Source organism: Aquarana catesbeiana, linkage group LG07 (assembly GCF_042186555.1).
Source record: "Aquarana catesbeiana isolate 2022-GZ linkage group LG07, ASM4218655v1, whole genome shotgun sequence".
Classification (NCBI taxonomy): Eukaryota; Metazoa; Chordata; class Amphibia; order Anura; family Ranidae; genus Aquarana; species Aquarana catesbeiana.
The window spans coordinates 30,680,369-30,705,895 of record NC_133330.1 but is presented as its reverse complement, the minus strand read 5'-3'; the positions used below and the strand labels follow the sequence as shown (position 1 = coordinate 30,705,895).

Sequence of the window (25,527 nt, the reverse complement as noted above, 5' to 3'; positions counted from 1 at the left end):
GATCGATCTAGATACAAACAATCGCAAAAAGGCAATTTATCATTGGTTAAAATTTTGAACAAGGCAACAAATATGATAATGACCTAAAATTCTATCTATTAAAATCATCATGTTCTCAATCTGTGTTACGATCATTTGATTGACACACGTGCAGATATTTACTTGATCGATCAAAAATGATTGATAAAATTTCACCACAGCTGATCTAGCAGTAAGAAGGGTCGCTGCTTCGAATCCCAACCACGGCACTACCTGCCTGGAGTTTGCATGTTCTCCCTGTTCCTGCGTGGGTTTCCTCCGGGTACTCCGGTTTCCTCCCACACTACAAAGACATGCTGGTAGGTTAATTGGATCCTGTCTAAATTGGCCCTAGTATATAAATGTGAGTTAGGGACCTTAGACTGTAAGCTCCTTGAGGGTAGGGACTGATGTGAATACACAATGTATATGTAAAGCGCTGCGTAAATTGACGGCGCTCACTGACAGCTCACTAAAACGATCTTATGGAGGATCTGTGGCTGACGATTCTTATTCAGTTCAATTATTTTAGTTGCATTGAATGATTGATCAGATTATCATATCTATACATGTGTGGCCACCTCATGGGTTCTGCATGTTTTCCTTATTCAGACTAGTTCTGCTATGATATGCCGATAAGCAGTTAAGTTCTCACACATAGAAATATTTAAAGATGATATGCCGATAAGCAGTTACGTTCTCACACATAGAAATGTTTCCTAAGAATTATAATGCACAAATCAGGTGAATTTCTTTAACAGATAAACAGTGTATAGGTATAGGTTTAAGTAGGCATTTCTGATATAAATGACAGGTGACTTCTACAACCTAAACAAAAAAAAAACAGAAAAAGCTGTTTAGTCGTTAAAACAAAACAAGTTACCGTGTCCATTTAAAGTGGATCTTTCCATAACTTTCAAATCTGCATGAATAAACTTATGATGGGTCACAATATCCAGCCAACAGTATTGTTTTTTTTAGATAAACTGCACCTGTTTCCAGTTTAAAAAAAAAAAAAATATATATATATACTTGAGCTTCAATGCAGTGACTTTGCCTAGGCTGTGATGATATCATCAGTCTGCTGCAAGCAGGAGGAAGCATGTCCTCAGTCTCCTCTTCACTTGTGATCAGGTTGAAACACTGTAACTTTGTAGTAAGTGAGCAGTAATGGTAGGCAGGGATGAAAATATATACTGTATTTATTGGCGTACAATACGCACTTTTCCACCCTGAAAATCAGGTGCAAATAGTGTGTGCGTGTTATACGCCGATACTGCAATTTGGACTGCCTAGGAGGGAACGGGGAGGGGGTGCGGGACGAGCGCCGTCAGATTACATACAGCGAGAATCTTCTGTTTACTCAGCAGCCTCTGTAATAGGAAGTCCCGTCTCCTGGGCCGGCATTGGACCACTGTTCTGTCTATCATAGAAGTCGGTCCAGGAGGCAGGACTTTGTATTAAAGAGGCCGCCGAGTTAACGGGAGATTTTTGCTGTATGTAATCTGACGGCGCTCGTCCCTCCCCCCTCTCTGTCCCCTCCGAGGCAGAAGTAATCTGAGGTGAGGCTGCATATGGGCATTGATCAGGTTGCATTCATGGCAATGGTGAGGCTGCATATGGGCATTGATCATAGGCGTGCGCACAGGGTGTGCCTGGGCACACCCTAATCGCCTTGTGTGGTGCATATTCCCCCCTGTTTAGACCACTGATATTTCATGCCCCAAAAAAATGTTACAAAATACATTAATTTATTTAAAAATAAAATAAAACTAATGACACTGTCCACTGCCCTACTGACACCATCAGTACATATACACATGCATATGTATTTGAGCTTTGGGGTGCACACCCTAATGCAATAGGCTGCGCACATCTATGGCATTGATCAAGCTGCATTGATGGGCAATTGTGAGGCTGCAGATGGGCATTGATCAAGCTGCATTGATGGGCAATTGTGAGGCTGCAGATAGCACTGATCAGGCTGCAGATGGGCAATGGTAAGGGTGCAGATGGGCAATGGTGAGGCTGCATTGATAAGCATTGACCCTTATTTTGCTTCAAGGTTCCTCATTTAAATTTTTTTTTTTTCCTGAAACTTCCCTCCTAAAATGAAGGTGCGTGTTATATGCCGATAAATACGGTATATAAAAAAAACTTGCGCTATGTGAAATTAATTGAAAACCAATAAATGATTTCAAACCCCTGCAGCTGCTGTCCACAAAGTGCTAAACACACAAACAACAATAATACAGCACTTACAGTCCAAAAATGTAATAGTGACCGACAGTGAAAAACACATAAAAAAATATATTAAAATCCAAAATGTAATATAAAGTGCTCAGTGTTCTAAAGTCCTCAGAAAAAGTGCTATAGTGCTTCCAAAAACAAGCTGGGCAGTGTGCCACTTTCCCCTCTCGTATCCCCACTGACCAGAGAAAATGGATCCTCAGCTTTTCAATCTGGGGGTCAGACCTGCTTGTATCTGGTGTTGGGAATACCAGGTCTCTTAGGCTTCTTTGGTAGGGTCTCCAGAATGCTGCCAATTAGAGGCAGCCAAAAATATCCAGGATCAATGAAAAAGAAAAGGTGCTCATAGTAAAGTACTATAAAAAGTAAAACCCTTTATTTGTGCCATAAAAAAAAAAATCCACTTACAGAATCTCTGCATAAAACAGCCATTGAGACAATGGCAAGGTTCTTCTGAGTTCTCCGCAACTCGGCGTGCGTTCCACGGAAGGCAGAAGTGACTGGTTCTGCGACCCAAGACCCAAGACGTTGAAGCAAAAGCATTTGATGCACGGTAAAGTTTGGTCTGATCTGAGAAGGGCCCTAAAATGCGAGACTTTTGCTCAGACCACTCTGTGCCGTGCATCAAATGCCTTTGCTTCAGCCTAAGACAAAAATACCAACTACATGTGTCCAGGAACAGGGGACTTTAGTTATACTTAGACATTAGGGATTGCCCATAAACCTACAGTAGATGCAAACCTTATTGTTTGAAAAACAATCAATAAATTGCCTTGCGGTAGTTATTTATGGTAAACGTCCGGCGCCTCTTCCGAAAATCTTTCAGAACGCTGTGCTAAATTAAGACCAGTTCCGTTTCCCCAGAAGATTTCTATAAAAACACCCAACACAAGAACACAAAGTTTATTTTGGCACAATTAAAAACAATGGCTTTTAAATCAAGTCTATTTGAGTACCGAAGTTTGATGAAAGACGAAAAATAAAAAAAACGGCTTTTCTCGGCAAGTGCTTTTCCAGCTTAAAGGAAGGATTTATAGAGGGTGCAAACACAGATTCTTTGATCCATTCTGCTTTATCTCAGAGGATTTCTTAATAAATTCTGGCCTTCTGCGGATTAGGAAATTGAAAACAAAAGGGGAATTATGTTGATTCAACAATAATGACATCAGAATCTGCGTTTTTTTACCTCTTAGTTTGCGGAATTCTGAATCTAAGAGGTCTTTAGAAATCTCAGAGAGTTTTGTTCCTACCAGCCGAGTAATTGGAGCCTCCACTAAGAACTTGGGTTCTAAGGGTTTCTTTATTGTGAACATTCCATTAAGATGCCTGCCCTGAGACACAGCCTCTGCTTCTGGGGCCCTTCCAAGTCCCTGTGAATTGGCTCTCTCTTTGAGGGAACAATAGCGTTATTTTTAGCACAAGCTGCATATAGTAATTTGGGCCTGGGAAAGAAGACTGGATTGGGACCTACATGGAGATGCTTGGTAGGGAGAACCTTTGGTACAGAACATCTACAGTATTTCACATTTTTGTAAATATTTTCTTCTATCTTTTCATGTGACAACACTGAAGAAATGACACTTTGCTACAATGTAAAGTAGTGAGTGTACAACTTGTATAACAGTGTAAATTTGCTGTCCCCTCAAAATAACTCAACACACAGCCTTTAATGTCTAAACCGCTGGCAACAAAAGTGAGTACACCCCTAAGTGAAAATGTCCAAATTGGGTCCAAAGGGTGAATATTTTGTGTGGCCACCATTATTTTCCAGCACTGCCTTAACCCTCTTGGGCATGGAGTTCACCAGAGCTTCACAGGTTGCCACTGGAGTCCTCTTCCACTCCCCCATGATGACATCACAGATCTGGTGGGTGTTAGAGGCCTTGCGCTCCTCCACCTTCCATTTGAGGATGCCCCACAGATGCTCAATAGGGTTTAGGCCTGGAGACATGCTTGGCCAGTCCATCACCTTTACCCTCAGCTTCTTTAGCAAGGCAGTGGTCATCTTGAAGGTGTGTTTTGGGTCATTATCATGTTGGAATACTGTCCTGCGACCCAGTCTCTGATGGGAGGGGATCATACTCTGCTTCAGTATGTCATAGTACACTTTGGCATTCATGGTTTCCTCAATGAACTGTAGCTTCCCAGTGTTGGCAGCACTCATGCAGCCCCAGACCATGACACTCCCACCACCATGCTTGACTGTAGGCAAGACACACTTGTCTTTGTGCTCCCCACCTGGTTGCCACCACACAGGCTTGACATCATCTGAACCAAATAAGTTTATCTTGGTCTCATCAGACCACAGGACATGATTGCAGTAATCCATGTCCTTAGTCTGCTTGTCTTCAGCCAACTGTTTGCGTGTTTTCTTGTGCATCATCTTTAGAAGAGGCTTCCTTCTGGGACAACAGCCATACAGACCAATTTGATGCAGTGCGCAGCATATGGTCTGAGCACTGAAAGGCTGCCCCCCCAACCCTTCAACCTGTGCAGCAATACTGGCAGCACTCATACGTCTATTTCTCGAAGACAACCTCTGGTTGCACTCAACTTCTTTGGTCGACCATGGCGAGGCCTGTTCTGAGTGGAACCTGTCCTGTTAAACCGCTGTATGGTCTTGGCCACCATGCTGCAGCTCAGTTTCAGGGTCTTGGCAATCTTCTTATAGCCTAGGCCATCTTTATGTAGAGCAACAATTCTTTTTTTCAGATCCTCAGAGAGTTTTTTGCCATGAGGTGCCATGTTGAACTTCCAGTGACCAGTATGAGAGAGTGAAAACGATAACACCAAATTTAACACACCTGCTCCCCATTCACACCTGAGACCTTGTAACACTAACGAGTCACATGACACCGAGGTGGGAAAATGGCTAATTGGGCCCAATTTGGACATTTTCACTTAGGGGTGTACTCACTTTTGTTGCCAGCATTTTAGACAATAATGGCTGTGTGTTGAGTTATTTTGAGGGGACAGCAAATTTACACTGTTATACAAGCTGTACACTCACTACTTTACATTGTAGCAAAGTGTTATTTCTTCAGTGTTGTCACATGAAAAGATATAATAAAATATTTACAAAAATGCGAGGGGTGTACTCACTTTTGTGAGATACTGTATATAAGTAGAAATGTGTAGCTAACAAGAGAACTACACCTAAGCAGTCCAAAAACAAACTTATTGTGTTCCCCAAGATTTTTCAAAAACTGGGGACGTTTTCTTTTGCTCTGGACCTATGTTACAGACAGTAAGATCTTTCAGTAGTCAGGCTGGGCCAACATGTTCAATTAACCTGGGATGTCTATGGCAGCTTTCTAAACTTGCTCAGGTCTTGCACCCCCCCCCCCCCCCCCCCATGGATGCTGTGCCCAGCCAACTGAGCTCCTCCCCCATCTCCGCACTGCACAAAGCCTGGGCACAGGCAGAAGAGCACCTCCTCCCCACACATAACTGAGATCAGATTTTCTTACAGACCCTCGATCTGCATTGGCTGGCTGACCTGTGAATTTCCCAGATTGGAATGGCAGCGCAGCTGCTATAGCCAGCTACAGACTGTGCAGATGGAGACTGTGTTTGTAACAGAATCCCATCTCAGTTATGTGCTGTGTGGGGAGGAGGAGCTCTGCTAAATGCCCTTCCAGCAGTGTCCCCTGTCCCCTCTCTACTGCCCTACTGACCCCTGTACACTGCCTTACTGACTGCTTGTGCTCTGTCCTACTGACCCCTATACACTGCCCTACTGACTGCATGTGCTCTGTCCTACAGACCCCTGTACACTGCCCTACTGACTGCATGTGCTCTGTCCTACAGACCCCTGTACACTGCCCTACTGACTGCATGTGCTCTGTCCTACTGACCCCCGTACACTGCCCTACTGACTGCATTTGCTCTGTCCTACTGACCCCCGTACACTGCCATACTGACTGCATGTGCTCTGTCCTACTGACCCCTGTATACTGCCCTACTGACTGCATGTGCTCTGTCCTACAGACCCCCGTACACTGCCCTACTGACTCCTGATTCCAGTTGCACACCCCCCTCCCCCCAATCGATGCTGTGCCCAGCCCACTGAGCTCCTCCTTCCAGCACTGCACCCAGCCTGGGCACAAGCAGCCAGCAGCAGAGCTCCTCCTTCCCAAATATAACTGAGATTGGATTTTCTTACAGACACAGCCTTGTTCTGCACTGGCTGGCTGCTATGTTGCAATCGTGTTCTGTGAGATTCCTAATTAGGAATGGCAGTGCAGCTGCAGTAGCCAGCTACACACTGTGGAGATGGAGACTGTGTCTGTAAGAGAATCCCATCTCAGTTATGTGCTGTGTGGGGAGAAGGGGCTATGCTGAGTGCCCTGCCAGCAGTGACCCCTGTCCACTGCCCTACTGACCGCTGTTCACTGCCCTACTGACCGCTGTCCTCTGCCCTACTGACTGCTGTTCACTGCCCTACTGGCTGCCTGTCCTCTGCACTACTGAGCCCCATACACTGCCCTACTGACTCCTGCACACTTCTCTGCTGACCCCCTGTCATCTGCCTTGCCAACCTGTACGCTCCACTATAAACTAATGGCCTTTGTACACTTCCCTACACACTACTGACCCTATCCTCTACCCTGCTGACCTCCCAACCTCTGCCCTCCTGACATTTCTATGCTACACCTCTAATTAAGACAGGCTACATCCGGCCTTGACTGTGCTTAACCTCTTCCCACCCAGCCCTGGTGTTCCTTTACCTGGGTCTTTTTGCCCAAGTGAAGCACTGCCCAATCACTTGCCCACTGTGATGGATCAGTACTAAAAAATTGGACCTGTCTATTAAGGCTTGGTCACTGTGCTGGGAGCAGGCAGTTAATGCTCTCTCAGCACAGAGACCTTGGCCACCCATAGTCCATGCATATACTGTATTTAAAATATATTTTAAATGCACCAATCGTAAGGCAAGATGTATGGTTTCTTCCCCATATGGAACTGTTGGAGAAAGATTAGCCTAACCGTCCACAAACTTTTGAATGAAACCTTCTAAGACCTGGCTGAGCCTGAAGCTGATTTCCCTGGATGAGGTGCACTTGGCCATAGTGGCATTGCAAACCTGGGGCGGATGGTCTCCAGTGGAGTTCTTAAAGGCCTATGTAGACTCTGTAGCCCCTAAGCTACATAATATTCTGACTGAAACTTTAGCCACTGGATCCCACCCTGACTCTATGTCTGAAGCCATTATTGTGGTCATCCCTAAGCCAGGGAAGGATGCTATGTTATGCTCTTTCTGTCGCCCTATTTTCCTCCTGAATTCTGTTGCGAAGGTCCTGGTAAAGATCTTGGCTGGGCGTTTGGGGAGCATTATTACTACCCTGGTAAAAAAAGACAAGGCTGAACCTGGCTGTCCTTTCCATTTACTTCACCCATTTTCTTGTTCTTGCAGGTGGCATCGGTTGCAATGGTCCAGACAAAGGACAGTCCCGCAAGTGTCTTGATGCAGTGGAAATTTACAATGTAGATGCGGATTTCTGGAGGGATGGTCCCCCGATGCCCTATCCTTTGCTCTCCCTTAGAAGCAATTCAAGCAGCGCAGGTTCGGTAGAAGGAAAGCTGTATGTTTGTGGTGGTTACCGTGGGGCAGGTAGGTGTTAACGGTTATCTACAGCCGATTACAGAATGTTGACAGTACATCTCAGAGTACCTGCATCTAAGCAGGATATCTAACCTGTTATTTTTGTAATAAATATTACAGCTTTTTTATAGAATGCATGAAGGTAAAAAACCTTCAGCTTTTAGAACCGCTTTAAACATTACATTGTACTATATTCTATATACTGTATACACTATATGGAGAAAGGATTGTAAAGACTTGACCATCATACCTTCCTATATGCACAAAAGTATATGGACATTCCTAAAAATCATTCTGGTATTTTCAGTGAAGAGTACTGTTAATACTACATCATTCAAAGACATTTTAGCAAATTGTGCTCTTCCAGTCTTGTTGGAACAGTTTTGAGAAGACTCTTCTATGTTTCAAAATAACTGTACCCGTGTACAAAGCCAGCTCCATAAAGACATGGCTTAATGAGTTTGGTGTGGAGGAACTCGAGTGGTCTCCAGATAGTACTGAATTCAACCCTGCCGAACACCTTTAGGAGGAATTGGAACAGCGATTGTGAGCCAGGTCTTCTCCTCCAACATCAGTACAAACCTCTTTTGGATGAATGGACATAAATTCCCACAAACACCCAGTCTTGTGGAAAGTCTTTCCAAAATAGTGGTGGCTGTTACAATTGCAAAGGTGAGGCAACGCTATCATACATATGGTTCTGGAATGGTATGTCCAACAAGGCCACATAGGTGTGATGGTCAGGTATTGACAAACGTTTGGTTACCATAAAGCGATCTCTCAATTGGTAGAGCCCAGATAGCTGAAGTAAAAGTTATCTGATGACCTTACAATCCATGTTCCAGTACTTCCATGCCGGTTGGTGGGTGGAGATAGTGGGGGTGGGTAAGGACCACCGTGACTAATTAGAAAGTCTTGGAAACTCTAGCCAGTTGAAGAACAATGATCACTTTATAAGAGGATGACATAAAAAATAGCCAACCTGTTTTAGGGGATTGGGTTCCCCCTTTTATAGGGCTTTGGTACTGTTAGAAAGTTGTTCGTGGGCACTGCAGTCTGTATCTTAATCAAAGTCATCGATAGTGGGGTACAGACAGCCTTCCTGTACCTGGTTACTCATCCCCAAGTGAATGCCACACTTTCACCTAACTTGTGGCAGACCTGCCCCTCCAGTGGCAGTCTCTCTTGCTGGTCATTTCAGTTCATCTTTTTCTTGTTATGTTTTGGCGGCAGAAAGAGCCACACTCTGATTGGCTGAGTGTGCCATCTGTCATACTACCGCTGGTGCCACTCATGGTTTCTTGCTTGCGATGTCTCAATGAGTCGCCGGGACTAGCAGAGCGGAGCCACCCTGGCCAGGGATGTAAGTGTTGCCCCCTTATTGATGGGTAAGTGCCCCTAGTTTCTTGTCCTCTGTCACCCATCCAAACTTTCCTTAGCTGCTGGTAATGTACATTACCTGGGTTCCCCAAACTTCTACTGCCTGTCATTTCCTGTTGTGTCTCTTGGAGAGGAAGTAAAGGAAAATCTCCTCAACAAACTGATGACTCAACTCCATCCAAGACTGAAAAAATAAGTTACGGCTATACATACACTTTAAGTAATCTGCAAGTCTTCATTTCCCAATTAGGAGATCTATGGAAGAGATGTATGCATTGCTTGTTCTATTATAACTGGGAGGGAGGAGGACGGTATGGCGTAGGATAGGCCCACAATTCTTCACAATAGTAAATAGATCTATTCTTCTTCGGTTGTAGGGAGTTGTAAAGAATCCATCATAGATAAAAAATAAATTCTTTATTCCACTGTGAGGGGGATGAACTCTTAACCTTACATTTGAAAAGATGTTCAGAGCTCTTTTTGTATTGAATTTGTAAGTAGGGATTGTGTGTATAGCAGAGCTGAATTTGTAAAACTGTCCAGTGCAGAGACTCTGCATGAAGTGCTGTAAATGGTAAGTCATGGCAACCAATAGGATTCCCCTTTGCAGCAGTTGGGAACATAAATAATACAACAAATAATCATGCACTCAGTGTTATGGGGTTATGCTGCACCCTACATTCCAGATACAGGAAGAAAAAGCAATATTATTCAAAAAGAGTGTGCAAAACAACTAAATATAAAACAGATAATAAAGTCATGTAAATGCTATCCATATACATAAATATGTGCAAAACACCAAAAAGTAAACAAAAATAACATGCATTTTAAATCAATATGAAATTGTAGTGAAACAAGTCCACTTCCAAAAACAATGTCCAAGGCTCCATCGGAGAGCCAATGTGAAATCTTGAATGAAGGTCAAGTGCCACACGTGAAAAAGTCCCAGACCACTTTGGACTCAAGTGTGCAAAATCCCTTAGCAGATATACAGGATATGTTATCTCCAAATGATAAGAGATCTACAGAGCAGAAAGCAACCAATATGGATTGCTCAAGGATATATTGGCCACCTTAACACCCACAAGGTCTTCCCTGGTTCTCCGGGAACTGCAATTCTCTGTAATGGTACAAAGGACCATAACATAATACTGCTAAAAAACACTAATTTATTTCAAGCAAACATACAAGCAAAAAAAAAACCCAAAAAACCAGCCTAAACAAACACCGCACTGCAGTACACGGTGGGATTTATGAAGTCATAGGCCGCTATCCCTGACCTACACGTTTCATCTATGCAGGGGACATTCTCAGGGGACACTTTATTATTTATTTTTTTTAGCAATATTATGCAATAGTTTGTTTAGGCTGTTTTTTTACCCTAAGATGCTTGTGAGTATTTTTGCTTGAAATGATTGTTTTAGCGGTATTATGTTATTGTGCTTTGTACTGTATTGTATTAAAGTGGTAGTTAATTTCGCTATAAAATTTTCTTTTTAGGGTCCCCCAGATAGGTTATGCCATAATTTGCTAGCATGCACCCCCATGCTTCCATCTTTACCCAGTCTTCCTTCCGGGATCCGTGCCAGGTCAGATGTTGATGGAAACAGTGTTAGCTAGTCATCATTGCTGGTCTCCTTAGGGCAGTGGTCTCCAAACTGTGGCCCAGCGGACCAGATGCGGCCCCTTATCTGACCCTTGGGGCACTATTGCTCACCCAAAACAAGGCACTATACCTCAGACTGACACCATCAATGGGGCACCTTCATTCCACTGACACTAATGAAAGGGCACTATTCCTTCCCCTGATACCAACAATTGGCAATATTCCTCCCACTGACAACAATGATGGGGCACTATCCCTCCCACTAACACCAATGATGGGGCACTATTCCTCCCACTGACACCAATGATGGGGCACTATTCCTCCCACAGACACCAATGATGGGGCTCTATTCCCCCCACTGTCACCAATGACGGGACACTATTCCTCTCACAAACACCAATGATGGGGCACTATTCCTCTCACAGACACCAATGATGGGGAACTATTCCTCCCACTGTTACCAAAATGGGGCACCATTTCACCTGTTGATACTAATGATGGGGCACCATTCTTCCCACACCAAACATGGGCTACTATTCCTTCCCCAGATACCAGCAATTGGCACTTTTCCTTCTACAGACATCAATGATGGGGCAATAGTCTTCTCACAGACACCAATGATGGGGCACTATTCCTTCCACCGAGACCAATGATGGGGCACTATTCCTTCCACAGACACCAATGATGGGGCACTATTCATTCCACAGACACCAATGATGAGGCACTATTCCTTCTACAGACACCAATGATGGGACACTATTCCTTCTACAGACACCAATGGTGGGGCACTATTCCTTCCACAGACACCAATGATGGGACACTATTCCTCTCACTGACACCAAAAATGGGGCACTATTTCTCTTGTTGGCACCAAAGATGGGGCACCATTCCTCCCACACCAAACATGGGGCATTATTCCTGCCCCAGATACCAACAATTGGCACTATTCCTTCCACAGACACCAATGATAGGACACTGTTCTTCTCACTGACACCAAAAATGGGGCACCATTTCTCCTACTGGCACCAAAGATAGGGCACTATTCTTTCCACTGATGCGAATGATGAAGAATTGTTTACTCCATAAATGCCAAAGCATTTACTACTCACAATTGCCACAGTGTGGCTCCAGAAGGTCTGAAGGGCAGTAAACTGGCCCTTTCTTTAGAAAGTTTGGAGACCCCTGCCTTAGGGGAACCGTTTGAATGCTCTCAGTGGCTCATTTTTTGGGGCAACCACATTTATCCTTTGGATTAAAAAATTAGGGATATTGATGTAAACCTTACAATTTTTCGACCTTTCTCTACTATGAGGCCATGTTATTTAAATTCCAGATATATACCCCCCCCCCCCCCCGGAGGATCTCCTTTATCCCTTGTGCTTTTTGTGCTCTCTCGGAGGAGCACCCCTTGGAGACATTCAACCATATTTATGCCTTGCGGCTTCTGTGTATGTTCAATATTCTAAAATTCATCTTAGAGAATCAACAAAAAAAGTCCCCTGAGGAAGAGTTACAAGTTGAAACGCATCTGGATTTTGTTATGTATTGGTGTGGATAAGAACAATACATGGTTCCACACACACAGCATATAGTACCATTTCTATATGTTTCTGAATTTGTTCCATGTTTGCAATACCTTTATAGCTCATTTGAGCTGTTTAATGCTTTAATATTAATGAAGATTTGTAATTTCCCTTTTCTACATATACACTATATTACCAAAAGTATTGGGACGCCTGCCTTTTACACGCACATGAACTTTAACGACATCCCAGTCTTAGTCCGTAGGGTTCAATATTGAGTTGGCCCACCCTTTGCAGCTATAACAACTTCAACTCTTCTAGGAAGGCTGTCCACAAGGTTTAGGAGTGTGTCTATGGGAATGTGTGACCATTCTTCCAGGAGCGCATTTGTGAGGTCAGGCATTAATGTTGGATGAGAAGGCCTGGCTCGCAGTCTCCGCTCTAATTCATCGCAAAGGTGTTCTATCAGGTTCAGGTCAGGGCTCCATGCAGGCCAGTCAAGTTCCTCCACCCCAAACTCGCTCATCCATGTCTTCATGGACCTTGCTTTGTGCTCTGGTGCGCAGTCATGTTGGAACAGGAAGGGGCCATCCCCAAACTGTTCCCACAAAATTGGGAGCATGAAATTGTCCAAAATGTCTTGATATGCTGACCCCTTAAGAGTTCCCTTCACTATAAGGGTCCAAACCCAACCCCTGAAAAACAACCCCACACCATAATCACCCCTCCACCAAATGATTTGGACCAGTGCACAAAGCAAGGTCCGTAAAGACATGGATGAGCGAGTTTGGGGTGGAGGAACTTGACTGTCCTGCACAGAATCCTGATCTCAACCCGATAGAACACCTTTGGGATGAATTAGAGCAGAAGACTGCGAGCCAGGCCTTCTTGTCCAACATCAGTGCCTGACCTCACAAATGCTCTTCTGGAAGAATGGTCAAACATTCCCATAGACACACTCCTAAACCTTGTGGACAGCCTTCCCAGAAGAGATGAAGCCTTTTTTTCCCGTTGTGTTTTTTTTTACTTCAAGGTGTAGTGGACACTGGAGAGTGGAAGTGGATCCGAACTAGTGAGTACATTTAAATTTAACCGCTAAGCCACCGCCCACCGTCATATGACGGCTGGACGAGGCTTCTGTTGTTCTGGGAGGACATCATATGACGTCCTCGCCCTCCCGAGCCACTAGGGGGCGCGCGCGCGTGCCGCCGGCGGCGCGCGCGCGTGCCCGCTGCGTCACTCGGAACCCGGTGCGCGTGCCCGGCGGCCGCGATGTCCGCCAGGCACCCGCGATTGCCGGGTAACAGAGCAGGAGTGTGGATCTGTGCATGTAAACACAGATCCACGTCCTGTCAGAGAGGAGAGGAGACCGATGGCGTGTCCCTTGTACATAGGGACAGCGATCGGTCACCTCCCCCAGTCAGTCCCCTCCCCCCACAGTTAGAATCACCTCCTTAGGTCATACATTAACCCCTCGAGCGCCCCCTAGTGTTAACCCCTTCCCTGCCAGTCACATTTACACAGTAATCAATGCAATTTTATAGCATTGATCGCTGTATAAATGTGAATGGTCCCAAAAATGTGTCAAAAGTGTCCGATGTGTCCGTCGCAATATCGTAGTCACAATAAAAATTGCAGATCGCCGCCATTACTAGTAAAAAATAAATAAATAATAAAAATGCTATAAATCTATCCCCTATTTTGTAGACGCTATAACTTTTGCACAAACCAATCAATATACGCTTATCGCAATTTTTTTTTACCAAAAGTATGTAGAAGAATACGTATCGGCCTAAACTGAGGAAAAAATTTGTTAAAAAAAAAAAAAAAAAAGTGGATATTTATTATAGCAAAAAGTAAAAAATATTGTGTTTTTTCAAAATTGTCCCTCTTCTTTTGTTTATAGCGCAATAAATAAAAACCACAGAGGTGATCAAATACCACCAAAAGAAAGCTCTATTTGTGGGGAAAAAAATGATAAAAATTTAATTAAGGTGCAGTGTAACATGACCGCGCAATTGTCATTCAAAGTGCGACAGCGCTGAAAACTGAAAAATGGCTTGGGCAGGAAGGGGGTGTAAGTGCCCTGTATTGAGGTGGTTAAGCACCACTCCTGAGCGCAGGAGGTTGTTATCAGTCACTTTACATTTATTGTACATTGATATCAGTCAATCAAGGAGCTTACAATCTAAGGTCCCTATCTCACATGCTAAGGCCAAATTACCTACCAGCGTGTCTTTGAAATGTGAAAGAAAACCAGATTGAACCCATGTAAGCACAGGGAGAACATGCAAACTCCATGCAGATAGGCTTCCTGAGAGACTAATTTTCAAACCTAGAATCCCAGTGTTGCATGGAAGAAATGTAAACCACTAAACCACTGTGCTGCCCATTGTACATCATGTGACAGGTAGAATAGTTTATGTGTATTTTATGTGTATTTTATGTGTATTTGAACTGTGCATTCAGCTGTTTGCATAGAGCCTGACTGGTATATATAGTAGAAAAAACACCAGTAGATGGGAGAGGCTTCCGACTACATGCAAAACATCCTGCACCTTTTATAGACAGTTTTTTCAAAGACATCACATCAGCTATAGAATCTAGTGCTGGAATGACGTGTATTTGCAGCATATTACACATTCTAAATTGTTATTTTGTTTTTTGATGTGATTTTTACACATTCTTGTTTCCTTAACCACTTCAACACCGGGCTCTTTTGTCCCTTCCTCCCCAGGCCAATTTTCAGCTTTCAGCGCTGTCGCACTTTGAATGACAATTGCGCGGTCATGCTGCGCTGTACCCAAATTAAACTTTTATCATTTTGTTCCCACAAATAGAGCTTTCTTTTGGTGGTATTTGATCACTGCTGGCTTTTTTATTTTTTGCGCAACAAATAAAAAAAGACCGAAAATTCTGAAAAAAAAAAAAAGTTTTTCTTTGCTTCTGTTATAAAATTTTGTAAATAAATACGTTTTCTGCTTGACTGACGGGCACTGATGAGGCTGCACTAATGGGCACTGATAAGGTGGCACTGATGGGCACTGATGAGGTGGCACCAATGAGTTGGCACTGATGAGGTGGCACTGGTGGGCACTGATAGGTGGCACTGATGGGCACTAATAGGTGGCACTGGTATGCAGCACTGATGGGCATTGATAGGCGGCACTGATGGGTACTGATAGGCAGCACTGATGGGTACTTATGGGTGGCACTGATAGGTGGGCACTGATAGGTGGGCAATGATGGGCACGGATGGGCACTGATGGGTGACACTGATGGACACTGATGGGTGGCACTGCTGGGCATCACTGATGAGGAGACATCTGGCAGGCACTGACTGGCACTGACTGGCAAGATGTGTGGGCACTGATTATTTATCAATAGCTTTCATCTCTTTATTTATTCTGAGCACGCGTGGCACTTCGTGCGTCGGATTTGTGTACACACGATCGGAAATTCAGACAACGGATTTTGTTGTCGGAAAATTTTATATCCTGCTCTCAAACTTTGTGTGTCAGAAAATCAGATGGAAAATGTGTGATGGAGCCCACACACGGTCGGAATTTCCGACAACAAGGTCCTATCACACATTTTCCGTCGGAAAATCCGACCGTGTGTACGGGGCATAAGTCTTTTAACTAAAATGCCATTTTAGTTTTAGTCGTATTTTAGTCATCTCAGTTGTTTTAGTTTTAGTCGTATTTTAGTTGATTAAAATAATATTCATTTAGTCGACTAAAACGTTTTAGTAGACGAAATTAACACTGGCGCAGACCCCCCCTGTCAGGAGAGCAGCCGATCGGCTCTCCTCTACTCATGTCTGTCAGACGCGAGTGAGGGGAAACCAATCAACGTCTCTTCCTGTTTACATCGTGATCAGCCGTGATTGGACACGGCAAGATCACGTGGTAAAGAGCCTCCGTCAGAGGCTCTTTACCGGGATCGGTGTAGAGGTGTGTCAGACTGACACACCGCACCACTGATCGCCGCAATGCGCGCCCCCACTGGCGTGTGGCGGCTGTTATCCTGCTGGACATCACATGACGCCCAGTCAGGGTAACTGAACCACCGCCCGGCCGTCATTCTGCTATAGGCCGGGCGGGAAGTGGTTAAAGTGACTTCATCATAAGAAAAGTACGTGGGCTGCCATTACTGACATCTTCTTTGGCTGCCGTGCTGATGCTTTGGCTCCAATCATTTCAGAGTCTCTGACTTGGAACAAGTACAGATAAAAGGAAAAATGGTTTCTGATCTGCTGGGAGCGTACAATCTTTCTGGTGTAGGAGCGCTAAACCTTATGCGGATGTGTTTTAACAGGATAGGTGGTTTGTGGTCTTAGGGGCCGCTCACCAGCACCTGTGGGGTCTTGCTGGACCCCCCCCCCCAGAGGGGTTTGTTGACGTTTTTAGAAAGGACGGGAGCGCCACACCAGCTTGTACAGACTATTTAAAAGATTTTTTTATTCTGGAACAGCCAACGCGTTTCGGGGGCTCAGCACTCCCCCCCTTCATCAGGGCTAAAAACAGGATGATGCAGGCACTTGGATTGGAAAGGCCCTTTTTTAATCCAAGTGCCTGGCCTGCATCATCCTGTTTTTAGCCCGGATGAAGGGGGGAGTGCTGATCTGCTGGGAGGGCGCCGCTGGCAACTGTAGCTGGCTCTACACAGTGAGATTTCTCTGCGTTCAGTGTGCGGGGCTGAACAAATGAAATCTAACAGAATCCTCCATAGTAAATAGCGTGGATAGGGGAATCCGCCTTGCTTGGCTATTGTGTTCTATTCAAATTACCTGAACAGCAGCTGCAGCAGAAGCCGTGAGCCCGCCGCTGCCGAAGTTATTGTTTGATATTGTACAGCTCATGTCTCGGGTGCTGGTGTTCTCATTGCCACCTACATGTGCCGTAATTAGGCTCATGTACCCTCGTTTAGTGCCTCTTTGTTTTATTCAAGCTTTGCATGCATCCAGCTCCTTTCAAGCAAGCAGTTCCTTAACCGTATGGGCCAACGCATCTGCTTTGTACAGAGCTGTTTGAAGAACAGTCAAATAAATAAGACTTCAATTTATCCATCACTGCCAGATTTACTGTGCTTGCCGCAGTTCATGTCGTGACCATTGCCACAGTTTATGTGCCAATCATTGTGACAGTTAATATACCAGCTATTGCTATAGCTAATATACCGTCATTGCCACGGGTAATGTTCTGGTCAATGCCAAAGTTAAAGAGGAACTGCAGTCTGCTCACATAATTTGTAATAAAAACATCTTTGTCATTTTGAAGCTTCTCTCCAACCACTTTGCATTTTATTTTATATATACTGGGATTCTGTAGTTGCCAAACATGCTGCACAAATCTCCCTCCACTGAGTCTGGCTGCAGCCATTTTAACTGTGGGCAGCTTAAGCTGCTGCCTGTTCACTTCCTGGATTTACGCAGACACACAGAGGCGCACCTCCAGCTCTGCAGCTCTCATTGGCTCTCTTATGACTCACCCCCCCTCCCTTCCTGGCAAACTCTCACGAGAGTGAGAGAGAGAGCTGTACAGGATGTCATATGCCTAGGCTAATGACCAGACAAGAAGCAGGACGTGGGCTGTATAAGGTATTTACTGGCAGAAAAAAACGTTTTAATATCCAAAGGTAAAACAACAACAACAAGGGCAGAAGATGTAATAGATGGAAAGTTGAAAAAATATCTGAAGGTCCGCTTTAATGTACTATCCAGTTATTATACCAGGCTCTGCCACAGTTAATGTGCTGACCATAGCTACAGTCATGTACTATCATTGCCACAGTTAATGTACCAGCCATTGCCACAGTTATTATACTAGCCTTTACCACAGTTCATGTACCAGCCACTGCCATAGTTCATGTACCAGCCACTGCCACAGTTCATGTACCAGCCACTGCCACAGTTCATGTACCAGCCACTGCCACAGTTCATGTACCAGCCACTGCCACAGTTCATGTACCAGCCACTGCCATAGTTCATGTACCAGCCACTGCCACAGTTCATGTACCAGCCACTGCCACAGTTCATGTACCAGCCACTGCCATAGTTCATGTACCAGCCACTGCCACAGTTCATGTACCAGCCACTGCCACAGTTCATGTACCAGCCACTGCCACAGTTCATGTACCAGCCACTGCCATAGTTCATGTACCAGCCACTGCCACAGTTCATGTACCAGCCACTGCCACAGTTCTTGTACCAGCCACTGCCACAGTTCATGTACCAGCCACTGCCATAGTTCATGTACCAGCCACTGCCACAGTTCATGTACCAGCCACTGCCACAGTTCATTTACCAGCCACTGCCATAGTTCATGTACCAGCCATTGGCACAGTTTATATACTAGCCATTGCCACAGTTAATGTACCAGCCATTGGCACAGGTATTATACTAGCCATTGCCACAGTTTATACACTAGCCATTGCCACAGTTAATGTACTGGACTTTGCCACAATTAATGTGCTGGACTTTGCCACAGTTAACATGTTAGCTATTGCCCCATTAAATATATCATCATTGGCACTGTTAATCCACAAGCCATTAGCACAGTTAATATGCCACCACTGCCACCATACTTGTACTAGTCATTGCCACAGTTAATGTACAGCAATTGCTATGGCTCATGATTTGGTCATTGCTACAGGTAATGTACAATCATTGCCACAAATATTGTGCCAGCTATTGCTACAATGAATATACTATTGCCACAGTTACTGTACTAGCCATTGGCACAGTTAATTAATTAGCCATTGCTACCGTTACTGTATTGGCCATTGCCAGAGTTAATGTGTCAGCCATTGCCCCGGGGTGATGCACTAGCCATTGCCCCACTGAATGTACCATCATTGTCACAGTTGCTATATTGCCCATTGCCACAGTTGATGTATCAGCCATTGACACAGGTAATGCTGTCTGGCCATTGCTATAGGTAATGTATCACCATTGGCACAAATATTGTGCCAGCTATTGCCACATTTACTGTACCAGCCATTGTGACTGTTAATATACTAGCCATTGCCACAGTTAATGTACCAGCCGTTGGCACAGTTTATATACTAGCCATTGCCATAGTTATTGTATTGGACCTTGCTACAGTTAATGTGTCAGACATTGCCACAGTTAACGTGTTAGCTATTGCTCCATTCAATATATCATCATTGGCACTGTTAATTCACAAGCCATTGCCACAGTTAATATGCCACCACTGTCACAGTAATTGTACTGATCATTGCCACAGTTACTGTACAGTAATTGCTATGGCTCATGATTTGGTCATTGCTACAGGTAATGTACCATCATTGCCACAAATATTGTGCCAGCTGTTGCCACAATGAATATACTATTCCCACAGTTACTGCACTAGCCATTGGCACAGTTATTGAATTGGCCATTGCTACCGTTACTGTATTGGCCATTGCCAAAGTTAATGTGTAAGCCATTGTCCCGGGGTGATGCACTAGCCCATGCCCCACTGAATGTACCATCATTGTCACAGTTGCTACACTGGCCATTGCCACAGTTGATGTATCAGCCATTGCCACGGGTAATGCAGTTGTCCCATTGGATATACAGTACCATCATTGCCACTGTTAATTTGCTAGCCATTGCCACAGTTAACATACCATCATTGCCACAGTTAATGTACAGCACCTACTATGGTTCATGAACTGGCCATTGCTACAGGTAATGTACCATCATTCCCACAGGTATTGTGCCAGCTATTGCCACAATTAATATACCATCAATGTTACAGTTACTGCACTAGCCATTGGCTCAGTTATGATAATTAATCAGCCATTGTCACAGTATTGTACGGGCCAGTGCCACAATTAGTGTGTCAGCCATTGCCCCAAGTAATGCACTAGCCATTGCTATTTTCAAAATATATCATTGCCACTGTTAACTTACTAGCCACTGCCACCATTAATATTCCATCATTGCTACAGGTATTGTGCCAACTATTGCCACAATTATATACCATCATTGCCACAGTTACTGTACTAGCTATTGCCGCAGTTAATTAATTGGTCATTGTTACAGTTACTGTAGTGGCCATTGCCACGGTTATTGAATGGGCCAGCCATTGCCCCAGGGATTGCACTTGCCACTGTGCAATTGAAAATACCACCATTGCCACTGTTAATTGACTAGCCACTGCCACAGTTAGTATGCCATCACTACCACAGTTAATGTACTGGGCCATAGGTAATGTACTATCATTACCACAATTATTGTGTCAGCTATTGCCCCAATAATATACCATCATTGCCACAGTTACTATACTGGCCATTGCCACAGGTAATGCCCTTGTCCTATTGAATATACCATCATTGCCACAGTTAATATGCCATCGCTGCCATAGCTAATGTACTGGTCATTGCCACAGCTAATGTACAGCAATTGGCCATTGCTACAGGTAATGTACCATCATTGCCACCGGTATTGTGCCAGCTGTTGCCACAATTAATATATCATCATTGCCACAGTTACTGTACTAGCTTTTCCACAGTTAATTGCCACAGTTTATGTATTGCCCATTGTCACAGTTACTATACCAGCCATAGCCGCAGCTAACGTTGCTAGCCATTGCCATCATATACCCACTAATGTCCACGTACATGAGCAGTCAATGAAAAAAATAGATATATTTCTGCAAAAACCACATGCACTGCACAACCGCACATACACAGCCAGCTGTGAACGTAATCCGTGGAATGCAGAGCTACGCCAAACATCACTGATGGGGAGATAGGGATTTATAAACCTCAGACTAGATTTAATCGTTCAGTAGTCAGGAACATTAAATTATATTTCATTTCAATCAGAATAATAGAAAGATATCCTCATGCATCTTCCTTTGCCGGGTTCTCTGCCCTCCGATAACCCCCGAAAACACCATTATGAAGCTTCACCTCTCTGAAAAGGATTAAAGGCGCATTGCTCATCCCTCCACCGCTGATAAAATTAGACTCTAATCCCTCATCTTGTTCGGCTCTGGAATGAACATGTCAGGAGGATTGCGCAGAAAGACATTCAACTGGACGTCTCACAGGAAGACGGACAAGTGTCTAAGCTTGATGTGACCAAAGCTGGCAGTTCTAGAATCGGCATTCTGAACCTTACAGACTCCAATGTCTGGATGAATGTTGTCCCAAAAACCTTTTTTTTTTCTTTTGTTTCCTTTAAAGCCCAATTGAACTTAAAAGTTAAATCAGATAATTACACTATATTACCAAAAGTATTGGGACGCCTGCCTTTACACACACACATGAACTTTAATGGTATCCCAGTCTTAGTCCGTAGGGTTCAATATTGAGTTGGCCCGCCCTTTGCAGCTATAACAGCTTCAACTCTTCTGGGAAGGCTGTCCACAAGGTTTAGAAGTGTGTCTATGGGAATGTTTGACCATTCTTCTAGAAGCACATTTGTGAGGTCAGGCACTGATGTGGATGAGAAGGCCTGGCTCGCAGGATCCACTCTAATTTATCCCAAAGGTGTTGGGTTGAGGTCAGGACTCAGTCAAGTTCCTCCACCCCAAACTCACTCATCCATGTCTTTATGGACCTTGCTTTGTGCACAGGTCTAAATCATTTGGTGGAGGGGGGATTATGGTGTGGGGATTGTTTTTCAGGGGTTGGGTTTGGCCCCTTAGTTCCAGTGAAGGGAACACTTAAGGCATCAGCATACCAAGACATTTTGGACAATTTCATGCTTCCAACTTTGTGGGAACAGTTTGGGGATGGCCCCTTCCTGTTCCAACATGACTGCGCACCAGTGCACAAAGCAAGGTCCATAAAGACATGGATGTGTGAGTTTGGGGTGGAGTCCTGACCTCCACCCCATAGAACACCTTTGGCAGGCGAGCCAGGCCTTCCCAACCAACATCAGTGCCTGACCTCAAAAATGCACTTCTGGAAGAATGGTCAAACATTCCCATAGACACACTCCTAAACCTTGTGGACAGCCTTCCCAGAAGAGTTGAAGCTGTTATAGCTGCAAAGGGTGGGCCAACTCAATATTGAACCCTACGGAATAAGACTTGGACGCCATTAAAGTTCATGTGTGTGTAAAGGCAGGCGTCACAATACTTTTGGTAAGATAGTGTATGTTCCAGGTATATCAAAACAAAGGGTTTGCAAAATCATAGCTTGTTTTCTTTAGAAAGCAGCTACAGCATGAGTAGAAATGCCTGTCCCCTGCCAGCATGCTGCAGAGAGGGACACTTATTGTCAGTGTAGAAGCAGTGGTCTTTCTGCAGAGGTCCAACATGCCCCCTGCTGAGTCAAACCAAAGTTTGCAATAAGGAAAGCCCATGCTGATTGAGGAACTCTTTCTCAGATTGAGCAGGGGGCATTTCTGACGGTGACCTCTGCAGAGAGACCCCTGCTTCCACACAGAGAGCAAGGATCCTTTTCCGCAGAATGCTAGCAGGGGAAAAGCTTTTCTAATCAGCTTGTGACTGCTTTCTGAAGAAAACCAACTGTAAGTATATTTTGTGTTGATGCACCTAGAATGTATTAAGCAGGTTGTCACATTGGGTGACTAAACTCAGTGGTAGTAGTGAGTGTTTTTAAGTCGTGTCAGTTCAAACCTGAGTTATTTGCTTCCAGGAACACTTTTATTTAAGCAAACAAAAAGGAAAGTTCATATAAAGATTCCCTCTCAGGTGTTTCAGCTTCACAAAGCAGTCAACCAAAATGCTGAACCACTTGGCCCTCTTGTCGCAGCACCGCAGTTTCCTTTGGTCTCTCAGACCACAAGCTCTTTAAGCTCACTCAGCCTTAAGTACAGCAACTCGCTGCTCTCAATATGGGGTCTCCAGGCAACCTGTCACTCTTCCATTGACTCCCTCCTAGCCACCTCAGATTTCTCAGTCTCCACAGACTCATGCATCTGTCAGGAGACCCCCAGTCCTGTAGGCAAGGAATCCCATCAACATGGGGTGCAGTCTCTTGGCAGGAACACACAACTCTCTCCTGACAGGACTCTGACTCCGAAATGGGAGCCCTTAGCTATGCTCAGGCTTGGCCTATAACAAGTATACACACCTGCATACTCACAACCTGCAGGTCTCCAAGCCCTGGACACAGGACTTCCCACCCAAATCTCTTTAAAGTCTCCAAGCTCCAGACCCTGATCCAGTGTTACGAAACCCATAGAACACTGACTAGCCATTCCTCTACACTCAGAAATAATCCTCTGGAGCTTCTGCTCTTCCAATGATTTGGGGAGCTGGTCTTTCCTGCTGGCCACTATTCCATTGACACCAATGATTTGGGGAGCTGTTCTTCCCTGGTGGCTAATGAAAGTGCTACTTTTTCCTGGGGTTCATTATCCCAATGAAACCAATGATTTGAGGAGCTATGGTTCCCTTGTAGACATTATCTTACTGACACCAGTGATTTGAAGGGCTGCTTTCTTCTAGAGGCCACTATCCCACTGACAGCATTCATTTGAAGGACTATTTTTCCTGGGATTCAATGAAACTAATAATTTGGTGAGCTATTCTGTCCTGGTGGCCACTATTCCATTGAAACCTATTTTTTCCTGGGGTTCACTGTCCCACTGACACCAATGAGGGGCTACTCTCTCCTTGTGGCCACTCTTCCACTGACACCAATGGTTTGGTTTGGTAGTAGCCACTATCCCACGGAAAACAATAATTTGAGGACTCTTCTCCTCCTCTAAGGGCCACTATTCCACCGACCCCAATGATTTGGGGAGCTATTCCTCCCTGGTAGCCATTATCCCACTGGTACCATTGATTTGGTGGCTATTCTTCCCTGGTGGCTACTATTCCAATGACCCCAATGATTTAGGGAGCTATTCTTTCCTGATGAACAACACAGTAAGTGCAACGCTAAAAAAAATGTGAAATAGGATATCAATTAAGATAAAAAATTATGAACTACTAAAAAATTATGAAATACTCAAACAGTGAAATTAAGAAATACTCAAACAATGATGCTTCAAGTAATAAGTGAAATTAAAAAATACCAATAATAACATAAAAAAGAAAAAATTCAAAAAAAGAAGAAAAGAAAACTAAAGCAATGTCCCATAGTGATCAATGAGAGAATCCATAGGTAATATGCCTCCACAAGAGAAAAAGTGAATTGCAGGAAACAGAAGCTGTGACACCAATCTTCCTAATGCAAACCAGCGTGTATTCAGGTCAACACCCAAAAGTGAGGTAGCTTGCTTACCAAAAAGCCATGACTGCTGCTAGCAGTCTCTCCCAGCACGGGGAATTTCGAAGTCTCCCCAAATCTTATAATCCTCCGGATCAGCCGTTCTTTCTATTAGTGCTCAGAAATAGAAAATAGAAACTTCCCTAGTGCAGTATGTCAATTCAGTCTTGTTTATTAAAAGAGAGGTTTGCACTTACAAAAACAATGTGTCATCAAAAGCGGTTGTGTCTCATGTAAAGCTGCGGTGTCTCTATTCACTTCTCCCTATTCCCAAAGCGCTCGTCTCACCACCGTCGCGGAAGGCTGGCGTGATGACGTCACCGTCTGAGGCTCCACCATACGCGTTTCGTCATGAATGAACGTCTTCTGGGGCTTAAGCAAGGTGAACCTGAATATCCAGATAGCAGCCACTGCTCCAACTCCACCTTCCTCCTGATATTCTTTCCTGATAGCCAGTATCTCACTGACACCAATGATTTGGGGAGTTATTCTTCCCTGGTAGTCACTATCCCACTGACAGCATTGATTTGAAGGACTATTTTTCCTGGGATTCAATTAAACCAATAATTTGGTGAACTATTCCATTGAAACCTATTTTTTCCTAGGGTTCACTGTCCCACTGACACCAATGAGGGGCTACTCTCTTCTTGTGGCCACTCTCCCACTAACACCAATGGTTTGGGGAGCTACTCTTCCCTAGTAGCCACTATCCCACCGAAAACAATAATTTGAGGACTCTTCTCCTCTTTGGGGAGTAATTCTCCTCTGGTGCCTTTAATCCCACCGACACCAATGATCTGAAGGACTTTTCTCACTGGGGTTCACTATCCCACAACACCAATGATTTAAGGACCTTTTCTTCCCTGGTGGCCATGATCCTAATGACAGCTATGATTGGGGGAACTACTCTCTCCCTCTTCTGGCAGCCACTATCCTACTGA

At 44.4% G+C, this 25,527-nt stretch overlaps 1 protein-coding gene across 1 annotated transcript in view; it reads left to right on the top strand.

The window, feature by feature from the left end:
- The window catches only part of KBTBD12 (kelch repeat and BTB domain containing 12), a 130,512-nt gene that overhangs the window by 54,578 nt on the left and 50,407 nt on the right, over nucleotides 1-25,527 (top strand). The window contains exon 5 of the mRNA XM_073591362.1: nucleotides 7,685-7,882. Within this exon, the coding sequence (XP_073447463.1) occupies nucleotides 7,685-7,882 (198 nt within the window). The remainder of the gene's footprint in view (nucleotides 1-7,684; nucleotides 7,883-25,527) is intronic.